Genomic DNA, 11,225 nt, shown 5'->3' on the forward strand with positions numbered 1-11,225 from the left:
GTTTTAAATAGTCACAATGTACACTATGCATGATAATTTCTTACAGCCAGACGCGAGTAGTTTGTGTGTGGGGGGGGGGCACGGTAATAGTGAGCCATATACCTGCTGTAGACGTGATTTCCTGTGTATGGGTTCATATTAACACTGACTCAGTTTTATCCAAACCGCATGAAGAACAGACCGGAATTTGGTTGCGTTAGTGCTGCTCCGTCCTCACGCTGCTGCGGACACCTGAAGGTCGTTTCTCAAGTGGAACAAGGCTGGTGGGTACTGGGTAGAATTTAAATAGGGTAAACGACATGATGTTACACCCTTTTTACAGTAGGTGGCGATATGTACTCTAAAGTTGTCCGCGAGCTGCCAGTAAATCGAGGGAAGAAGAAGAACCTGCGGGTCGACATTCCGACTGTGGCGCCGCCGAAGCTCCGAGTGAAGGTAAACAGTATTTTACTCCTTGACAAACAGTTACTTCTTTTGGTCGGTGTTGGAAAAAAACAAAAGCAGCCCGATAATGATTTCTGGATATTATTTTTTTTCACAAGATGGGAGCTGACGTTAACTGTGGCTTACTCGTAACGTTAGCCGCGAAAGCTAATTTAGCGCCCTTAGCTAACTGTACCTGTTTTGCTGGCTAGCCTGCAGTTTGACCGGCGTTCTGACGATTTATGCCGCTTTGCCGAAAAGCGCTACCGCAGTGCGAATCGATAGCGGTCTATGCGCTAACCTCGCCTGCCCATGCGCAGAACCGGTGAGTAGCGCATCTTGATGTGTAGCATAAATCGACAGAACACCGGCATGTAAGGGAAGCGTTAGCCACCGTCAGTGATGTTGTACCGTGTTAGTTGATTGCCATTTTCAAAGCTGTGGGCTGAACAGTGGGCGCACTTTAACTGAAAAACTAAGACGAATCAATAAATGCCAGCGGGCAACTGTTTTAAATTCAGACCACCCGTACCAGGCCAACAAACGCAGCTACCCATCTAGGTTTGTGTAGATTATCAGTTATGAGTTAATTGAAACCGAAACTGTAATTTGCTCACATTGGCAAACAACGGCGGTAGTGGGGAGACCAATATTCTTCAGTAAAACAACATGGGTGTTATTGCAGCTGCTTTGGCTTTACGCCTTTTTATGTGACTGTTATAACGTTATCGGTGCCAGTGTAGAGTGGGAAAACATGAAAAAACAGGACACCGAGGAGATGGTGGACCAGGGCAATGATGACGCGCCAACCGCCGCCAGAGCAACGGAGTTAGCGTCGCATGGAAAGGACGCTGCTGGCAGCAGCAGTCCCAAGGAACCCGAAACGGAGACGCCACCAGTGAGCACATCACCACAGGGTGATGGAGCAGAGAGTGAAGGTAAGGGTAGCATTGTGTTTCAATACCACTGGGTTTACAGTTCTCTATCGCATGGAATCGTATTTGGCATGTTTTCAGCAAGCTAGGAACAGTCCATTTGTCCATTCATTTCAAAAGGAGAATAGAACGTCCTTATTATGTTTGGTTCCCGGATGAAGAAGTTTGTGAAGTAGACAAACAAGATAATCCATTCTGATTAATGTTGTTATCCTATATTGTTTAATTCACGCATTGTTCCTGTCCAAGACATCCTAGGTTATTGTTTTAATCAAACTTCCATAGCATTTGATACCCACCTGTCTTTCCAACTGTTGTATCTAGCAACAGAAGCTGATGCAGCTTTATCCCAGTGTGATATGGCAGAAGAGCTGAGTCGGCAACTGGAGGACATCCTCAGCACCTACTGCCGAGAGGCCATCACAGATGATGCCACCGCCGTGCCCAATGGCCAGTCACATAGCCCAGACCTCAATGACCTTGCCAATGGGAGGGAGGATGACAAGTCAGAGGAGGGGAAAGTGAATGGGGGTGGCAGCAGGGCCGAGAAGGAGCAGAAGAAGACACAAGAGAAAAAGAAAGGGAAAGCACTGGGTAAGGAGTGGCTCCTCTGCAGTTCTCACTATTTAAGACATGCCGCTTTACAGAGTTTTGAACAAGAAGTCCTCCTTATTCTGAATGCCGACTCAGATTACCCCATAACACCATACTATGAGCCACTGAAAATAATGCATACCCTGACTCCTCTTTATGCTTTTGCCCCTTTTTTACCCCAAAAACATACAGTGAAAAGGTTTCAACGTGGATGGAAAACAAACCCTTTTTTGGATTTGGTGTACTCAAGAAGTCTGCTAATCAGTATTGCTACAGGTGCTCTGACAAGCTGCATGACTCTAGTGTGTCTTTTCTCCCACTGCATTGATTTCAGGTAAAGAGATTACACTTCTGATGCAGACTCTTAACACTTTGAGCACCCCAGAGGAAAAACTAGCAGGACTATGTAAGAAATATGCTGAGCTGGTGAGTTTCTCTTGAGAAGTGTGTGGCTTTAGTATGAGAATCTTGTTTGTGAGATTTCATTTTGTGTTGATCCTGCACCCAATGCACTGCAAACTTTCCTGATTGTTGTTTTTGCCTGATATTTTTGTATAGTACTTGTGTATTTGCCTGACACCAATAATGTTTAACGATTTTTCTGAAAAATGAGATGTCATCTATATTGCTCCTCCTATTGTGTTACTTATCCCCTAAAAGTCAGAATTAATAACATTGCAACATAAGTTTTGCCTGCTTTTTGATTATGCCAGTGTGACTTTACACAGATTTACTTTTTCATACCTCCAAATAATGTTGTGGGCATCACTTTTTATAAAAGTTAGTCAAATAACATCATGATACTGAGCAAAACAAGTTAGTTATAGAGTATCTGTTTACATAAGAAAATTACATGTTTAAACACGCATATTTGCACAGGATTCTCTTCCCTGGGTATTAGCGCACTTAGCTGTTGTGCTAGCTGTTGTTGCTGAGCATCCACTGGTGTTCATGATGTTGTCTTGTCTACCCTGTATACATGGAAGCTCTTTATTCATGCAACAGCAGTGGATAGAAACACATTGATGCACAATTTTTGTAGACTTTTCAAAAGCTCTTTTAAAATTTGCAGAAAATCTGGATGGAAACATTGCTATTGGTTTGCTATCTAATATAGACATACACAACACCAACAGCATATATATTCATTTGTACTTCTTTTTGCATTTTTGTTCATATGTCAGGAAAACGCAAGATCTGAAACAATGTGAATAAAACAAAGCAAGGAAGCACTTACTAAAAACTGGCCCGATAGCCAATATTCTGCAGACCGGTGCTAGGTTGCAGACCAGCTGAGGAGAACCACAGTGCTACATGTTCTGTGTTCTAAATAGGGATGCACCGATACCACTTTTCTACTGCCGATACTGTTTCTGAGTTCAAATCTTTAAGTATTGACTTAGACCATTTATTTGGGGTGAGTGGGCAAAATTATTGATAGAACATTTTTTTCCACGAATACAAAAATATAGGCTCCCATGTGCCATACATAATGTAAATCAAGCTAGTTTGCTTGTATTTATGACATTAGTCTTGGCATTTACTCTGTGGTTATAGTCTTGGGTAAAATCTCCAATGCCAATACTTCATTTTTAGCCTGGTATTAGCCCTATATCCAATACCAGTATCTATCAGTGTATACCTAGTCCTAAAGAATTCAGAGGACAGAAGATGACCTAAAATGGAATAGTACATATGAGTTTCCTGCCATAGTATTGGCTTTTGCATTAACTGTAAAAAAAAACATAAATAATAAGACATGCCGTTCTTTTGTATACATGCGAGTTTTGGAGAGCTTGTCTGTGTTATATGGCAATGTGCCATACATGGTCTGAACCACAGCCTGTTTGAGCTGAGGCCGCCCAGAAGGGCTTATGGATCAAGTTGGGCCCGTGAAGGCTGCTATTGTAGCACTGTAAATGGGTAGAGGTGAAGCTGCTGTCTAGGGAGAGGCTGCTGGCTGTTTCTCCTCCTACATTTTCAGCCAAGCTTATCTTGACAGCAGTGTTGACACAGGGTCTTTTTATTATTAACTTCAGAATGTGAGATTTACTGATGTGATTGTGTGTGCTTTTTTTTTTTGACAGCTGGAGGAGCAGCGTAACTCCCAGAGGCAGATGCGTGCACTGCAGAAGAAGCAGAGCCAGCTGGTGCAGGAGAAAGACAACCTGAGGAACGAGCACAGCAAAGCCATCCTGGCCCGCAGCAAGCTAGAGAGTCTGTGCCGAGAACTGCAGAGACATAACCGCGCACTCAAGGTACACATATGCTTTCTACCCTCTTTTACTTTAAATGTAAAAAAAATAACTGCTTGCCTGACATTGGTAAATGTCACCTGTGCAGCGTTCATTCAGCAAAGATCACAGCACAGCTTACACAAAAATAGCATATAGTGTGGATACTGGCATTATCGTCTTTGTATGCTAAGGCATACATACTTCTTAAAGCTTGACCAGCTGAAGTCTTACCCTTCACTAGGAAGAAGGGGGGAAGAGAACACGATTGGAGGAGGAGAAAAGGAAAGAGGTGACCTCCCACTTCCAAGTGACTCTGTACGATATCCAGGCACAGATGGAGCAGCACAATGAGAGGAATGCCAGCCTCCGGCAGGAGAACACAGAGCTGGCTGAGAAACTCAAGAAGCTCTATGAGCAGTACAAGCTACGGGAAGAGGTGTGCGTGTGTGCATGTGTGTGTGTGTGCGCGCGCGCGTGTGCGTGTAAATCTCATCAGAATGAACAATGCTTACAATGTAGAACTGCTTAATCTTCCAAAGAAGGGGCTACAAGTTGCTTACATAAACATTTGCAGCCTTAGAAATAAAGTGCATGAGATTGGGAGTCGGGGGTCTGTTGCACGCTAACAATATACATATATTAGAATGTAACATGCAGTACATCGTAGAATGATTTATTTATTTATTATTTTGTTTTAACTTATGTGAATTTTTATCCTTCGCCTGGTCTTGTGTGAGTTTGCATGCAAGGCCACACTAGGGTGACAGTGCATCTCTTGCCAATGTACTGATTGTCTCTGACATATTGATGATTGCCACTTGTTTGTGTGTGATCTGTGTAGATTGTGGAACTGAATTGCCCTTCTGGGATAAATAGAGTTGTCTGAATCTGAATATATCAATATACATATACATTATTTTTAATTGTAATGAATTCTAATTTTATAATCGTGCCGGGTAAATGTGCTAGTATTCATATGTTGATTTGTGCTTGTATAATTGTTAGTGTGATAGAGAAATGGGGTTCTATGTAAATGAATGTTTTTAGTGAGGCGATTACTCTGTGTACCTGCCCAGGGACCACAGCTGGAAACTAGCTAATGGCTAAATCTGGCATAAATCATCTCCTATCATTTTGGGATTAATGTTTTTGTGCATGCTACTTGTTTGATAACTAGATAACATCCTAGCTATCTCTGAATCACATCTAGATCAGTCATTTGATGACGGTGAAATAGCAATACAAGACTATAACATCTACAGAAAAGACAGAAATTGTTATAGAGGTGTGGTAGCAGTTTACATACAAATTCGTATTCCTGTGAAGCAAAGGGACGACCTTATGATGGACATTGAAGTTATATGGGTACAGGTGCATTTGCCTAATTTAAAACCCATCTTAATAGGATGCTGCTATAGACCACCTAATAACAACTCCTTGTACTTAAATAGTATAAGTGAGATGCTAGACAAGGTCTCGGATAGCAAAAAAGACATGTATCTGTTGGGTGACCTAAATATTGATTGGTTTTCTTCGACATGCTCACTTAAGAAAAATCTTAGGGATGTAACCAATGTGTGTAAGCTGTCACAGCTGGTCAACCATCCAACCAGAATTCATACTATCAGAACTGGGAACTCATGCATTAACCATATTTTTACCAATACAGCTTATTTATGCTCAAAAGCTGTCAGTTTCTATTGGGTGCACCGATCACAATATAGTAGCATTTACAAGAAAAGTTAAGGTTCCAAAAGTAGTTCCAAGAATAATTTCTAAAAGATCATACAAGAACTTCAGTGAAGATTCATTTATAGAAGTGATTAAGGAAAAGAAACCTATCGTGCCATAATGTATGTGGAGAGGAAAACCCAGAATTGGCACTGAATTTATTGATGTAGCTGTTCCTTTCGGTAGCTGATAGGCATGCACCTACAAGTATATAGTATATTAAAAAAAAAGTACTGTTAAACCCATTGAGGCACCCTGGATTGATGATGAACTGAGAAATTGTACAGCAAATCGAAACACTAAAAAAGTAATCCATTGACTCTGGCTATCTGGTTGACTGGCAGAATTACTGTAAGTACAGAAATCAGGCGATAAAGTTGAACAGAAAGAAAAATGATATTCTGCACGTGTTGTAACACGTGCAGAATGTGGCTTTACATTGTCTTGCTGAAATAAGCAGGGACGTCCCTGAAAAAGACGTCGCTTGGATGGCAGCATATGTTGCTCCTAAACCTGTATGTACCTTCAGCATTAATGGTGCCTTCACAGATGTGCAAGTTACCCATGATGCCATGGGTACTAACACACCCCCATACCATCACAGATGCTGGCTTTTGGACTTTGCGCTGAGAACAATCTGGATGGTCCTTTTCCTCTTTAGCCCGGAGGACACGACGTCCATGATTTCCAAAAACAATTTGAAATGTGGACTCGTCAGACCACAGCACACTTTCCCACTTTGCGTCAGTCCATCTCAGATGAGCTCGGGCCCAGAGAAGCCGGCGGTGTTTCTGGGTGGTGTTGATATATGGCTTTGGCTTTGCATGGTAGAGTTTTAACTTGCACTTGTAGATGTAGCGACGAACTGTGTTAACTGACGATGGTTTTCCGAAGTGTTCCTGAGCCCATGTGGTAATATCCTTTACAGAATGATGTCGGTTTTTAATGCAGTGCCGCCTGAGGGATCGAAGGTCATGGACATTCAGTGTTGGTTTTTGGCCTTGCCGCTTACGTGCAGAGATTTCTGCGGATTCTCTGAATCTTTTGACGATATTATGGACTGTAGATGATGAAATCCCTAAATTCCTTGCAATTGTACATTGAGAAACATTGTTCTTAAACTGTTGGACTATTTGCTCACGCAGTTGTTCACAAAGTGGTGGACCTCGCCCCATCCTTGCTTGTGAACCACTGAGCCTTTCGAGGATGCTCCTTTTATACTCAATCATGACACTCACCTGTTTCCAATGAACCTGTTCACCTGTGGAACGTTCCAAACAGGTGTTTTTTGAGCATTCCTCAACTTTCCCAGTCTTTTGTTGCCCCTGTCCCAGCTTCTTTGGAACGTGTTGCAGGCATCAAATTCAAAATGAGTGAATATTTGCAAAAAACAATGAAGTTTATCAGTTTGAACATTAAATATCTTGTCTTTGTAGTGTATTCAATTGAATATAGATCAAGAAGGATTTGCAAATCATTGCACTCTGTTTTTATTCACGTTTTACACAACGTCCCAACTTCATTGGAAATGGGGTTTGTATATTTATTTCTTATACTGCATGTTTTTTATTCAATGTGGGCCCCAGGAAGAGTAGCTGTTGCCTAGCACAATGGCCAATGGGGATCTTAATAAACTAAACAAAGACTCTTTTTTTTTTTTTTTTTTTTGTCCCCCCAGCACATAGACAAGGTGGTCAAGCACAAGGACTTACAGCAGCAGCTAGTGGACGCAAAGCTTCACCAGGCACAGGAGCTGCTCAAGGAATCTGAGGAGCGGCATGACAGAGAGAAAGACTTTGTAAAAGAAACCATACACACACACGCATACCTAAACCTAACAAAAGAAAATACTACCCAAGTGCTTTGGTTTTGACTAGCCTTTCTAAACCCTCAAATTCTCTCTCCCAGTTGCTGAAAGAAGCAGTTGAGTCTCAAAGAATGTGTGAGCTGATGAAGCAACAGGAAATCCATCTCAAGCAACAGGTGACCCTCAGAAATTGAATCTCCACCTAGTAATTAACCTATTACTACGAGTAGTTTCTAATATTATAATTGGTATTTTGATCTTCTCCTAGCTGTCGTTGTACACAGAGAAGTTCGAGGAGTTCCAAAATACTTTGTCCAAGAGCAATGAGGTCTTTACCACTTTCAAACAGGAGATGGAAAAGGTGAGGTGTTTGTGTGTGTGTGTGTGAGAGAGAGAGAGAGAGAGAGAGAGAGAGAGAGAGAGAGAGAGAGAGAGAGAGAGAGAGAGAGAGAGAGAGAGAGAGAGAGAGAGAGAGACAACATGTAAGTTTTCTTGGGTTGACATTCTGTCTTGTCCTGACTGTCTTCAGATGACTAAGAAGATCAAAAAGTTAGAGAAGGAGACCACAATGTACCACTCAAGGTGGGAGAGCAGCAACAAGGCTCTTCTAGAAATGGCTGAAGAGGTAAGCTGCTTGTTGGTGTCTAGTTAATACACACGTTTCTCCAAAATAATGTGGAACACTACAAAGAGGGTCTTTGTGAAGGTTGTTTAATACATGATTTTTATTAGACTGCTGTGAATTTTCTGTCAGTGGGTCATTCAATTTGTGTGTGCTTTGGGTAGAAAACCTTGCGGGACCATGAGTTTGAGGCACTCCAGGGAAAAGTCCAGAGGCTTGAGAAGTTGCGACGGGCACTTAAAATTGAGCGTAATGAGCTGAGCAAGAAGGTCCAGAGCCTTACTGGCCAGGACGAGAGCATCGCTGGAGGACTCACCGCTGACTCACCCTCTCCACCCCCCATGGACTTACCACTGGAGCACAGCTTAGACCCCAATAACCCCTCTGTCCCAGATGCCGCACCTTGCTCCCATTCTTGCCACTCTGGTCCAGAGCTGGAAACGGAGAGCCTGTTGGACGAGGCCTGTATGCATCCGTTTACTGCCCAAGATTGAAGCTTCTCATATGGACAGCACTGTTCATTCTCCCCTTTGTGCCCATCAAGCACCAACTGACCAGCCACCAGCGTCCAAGCCACTACTCCTCTGCTAGATGAAACTGATCCTAAGCACTGATCCAGTATCGGATAGCCCCACTTCTGAATTCTGTAGGGTTAAATATCTGATCTGTCATCTGTATGCTTACCTTGTGTCTTCCAGAGCAGTCTGTTAGATTCATGATACATGATGAGTAGTGTGTGCCTCATTTTCTTTGTCTGCGTTTTTCTTTTAATGCACATTCCTTAATGACCTACATAGATAACATGTGTATGGGCAAGATAAGAGGGCCAGTGCTGATTGGAATGACAGAGTGAAATGTATAGATGCGTTTTCAGAGGTGGAAAAGTTAAAAAAAATTTGGTGTGACTCTTGTCTTAACCTGGGGTTTCTGTCTGCAAGTGTCAGTGTGTCTTGAAGGAGTTTGCTGCATAGACTATAGTACTGTGAAGGCCACTGGTCATAGTAACTGAATATTTTTTCTTTCTTTTTTTTGTAGCAAGTACAGTACTTGATATTCTACAGAGCAGTTTTCTTTATCACAAATCAGAAATATTTGAGGCATAGAAATATAGAAAATGATTTGTTCCGGCATCTTTTTTTTTTTTTGTCTTGGTTTCTCAAGCTGCAGATATTGCAGAGCAACACAATATTTTCAATCCACTGCTGGCTTGTAGACCAGAGTCTCTAATTGGATTATTGCTCCTCTTTAGTTGCACAATGCTTCTGGACTGTATTTATTATTTTGATATATTATTGCTAATTTTTTTGTCTATAATGTCTATCCTACGGAGCACCACTATAAAAATAAATTGGGTCACTTTTTTATGTATGACATCATTTATGAAGCCATTTCAATTTTTTACCAATCTGGCATTCCTGGTAACAGTGTAGTCGGTTGCGCAGCATTAGATTTGTTTTGTTCGTTGCTTTTGTTTACTCCACTGGCATTACCTCAACCAGAACCCCTTCTAGCTTGACCACCTTGTTTTTTCATCCAAGTCTGTCGACTTTAAGTCTTCATGTGTTGGCCTGCGTGATGTCTGCAGATCTTGGCAGAGATCGTTCTCTACACCTGATGATTGCAGTAGCTTGGAATCAGGGTTTAATAACCGAATGTTCATGGACCTCTATGCAACCCTTGCCTCTTGGTTTTCTTCTCTGGCAGTTTGAACTGACGAGCACTTAGCTAAGAATGTATATTCATTATATCCAGAGTCAGATATGTCTTTCCTGCATGTATGTTAAAAAAAAAAAAAATGGAACATCTCAAAATTCTCAGATTTCGCTTCAAGATACTGAATTAACTGATTTTGCTTGAACTGAATATTATGCATCCACTTGTCTTACTTGATTCAGAGAGGAAAATGAGGGCAACAATTCTTTGTATACCCTGATGAATGGCAGTCAATGGTAGTGTGATTACAAAACACATTTTATCTTGTAGACGTTCTTCTGTAACGCTGTGTAGCATTGGTGAGGTCCGGGGAGCCGCTGATGATTTCAATAACGTTCACTTCCAACACAAAGGCAAGCTACCTGTTTTTTTCCATCCTTACACAGAACGGACCCTTGGTCCCTAATTCTTCGGCAACTTTGGAGGTTAATTGACTCTGAGCTGGAACCAAAGATTTTTCTTTTCTTTTTTTTCCTATTTAGCAATGCTTTTCTCTGGCCCTGTAAACTTCTTGTTGAATAAAAGATTTGCCAGCATATATTTGTTTTTGGTTGATTTGTCACTTAGGGTCTAGTCCGGCCTAACAGGATGTGAGAAACTGGTACTGTGTTCAGATTGGTACTGCACAAATCTTTTTTTTTTATGTCCTCCCCTTTTTTTTCTCCCCAATTGTAACTGGTGATCCCCGTGTTGGTAGGCAACGGGATAGACCGCTACGCTACCTGGACGCCCAGTACTGCCCAAATCTGGTCGGACATATCCCACCCTGGGATGCTGGGGGCCTATCCCAGCAGTCATTGGGCGGCAGGCGGGGAGACACCCTGGACAGGCCCTGTGATAATAAGTACCACAACAAATTTGATCGCACACTCTTCAAGCAACCCAGTATCCCGCTTTTTCATTCTCATATACACAAATTAATCTCATGAATCGTGTTCCGGAGCAACTTGTCTTGACTTTTTTCGTGCTACGCAGAACTAAATTTAAATCCGCGCATTCTAAATGGGAGCGTTTCTCAAGACTTTTTGTGCTGAACTGAACATTTTAATCAATAGATTTCAATTGGGAGATTTTCTTCAATTTTAGAAGGGGGGGGGGCACCCAGTCACCAGAATAATATGTTGGCATTTTACATGTCTGAAAACCACTGATACAGGGGAGCG

The 11,225-nt window shown here is 41.9% G+C and overlaps 1 protein-coding gene across 3 annotated transcripts; it reads left to right on the forward strand.

Moving 5' to 3' along the window:
- Positions 1–375: 375 nt before the first annotated feature.
- txlna (taxilin alpha) lies at positions 376–10,592 on the forward strand. 3 transcript variants are annotated; one of them, XM_056298338.1, is made up of 11 exons: positions 376–435; positions 1,167–1,361; positions 1,683–1,952; positions 2,287–2,378; positions 4,040–4,210; positions 4,431–4,625; positions 7,599–7,718; positions 7,829–7,903; positions 7,996–8,088; positions 8,257–8,352; positions 8,514–10,592. In XM_056298338.1, exons 2-11 carry the CDS (start codon positions 1,178–1,180, stop codon positions 8,841–8,843), a joined length of 1,626 nt encoding a protein of 541 aa, XP_056154313.1. In that variant the 5' UTR covers positions 376–435; positions 1,167–1,177; the 3' UTR covers positions 8,844–10,592. The 3 variants fall into 3 exon arrangements, with proteins under 3 accessions (XP_056154313.1, XP_056154312.1, XP_056154315.1); XM_056298337.1 differs by having other exon boundaries at positions 383–435; positions 1,162–1,361; XM_056298340.1 differs by having other exon boundaries at positions 383–435; positions 1,162–1,361; positions 1,689–1,952.
- Positions 10,593–11,225: the final 633 nt, after the last annotated feature.

Source organism: Lampris incognitus, chromosome 18 (assembly GCF_029633865.1).
Source record: "Lampris incognitus isolate fLamInc1 chromosome 18, fLamInc1.hap2, whole genome shotgun sequence".
NCBI classification, from domain to species: domain Eukaryota; kingdom Metazoa; phylum Chordata; class Actinopteri; order Lampriformes; family Lampridae; genus Lampris; species Lampris incognitus.

Bases quoted from the DNA above. Each gene is read 5' to 3' on its own strand.
- txlna (XM_056298338.1), top strand. From the start codon at position 1,178: ATGAAAAAACAGGACACCGAGGAGATGGTGGACCAGGGCAATGATGAC. The intron at 1,362-1,682 runs GTAAGGGTAGCA...TGTTGTATCTAG, and splicing joins TGATGGAGCAGAGAGTGAAG to CAACAGAAGCTGATGCAGCT. The intron at 1,953-2,286 runs GTAAGGAGTGGC...CATTGATTTCAG, and splicing joins AAAGAAAGGGAAAGCACTGG to GTAAAGAGATTACACTTCTG.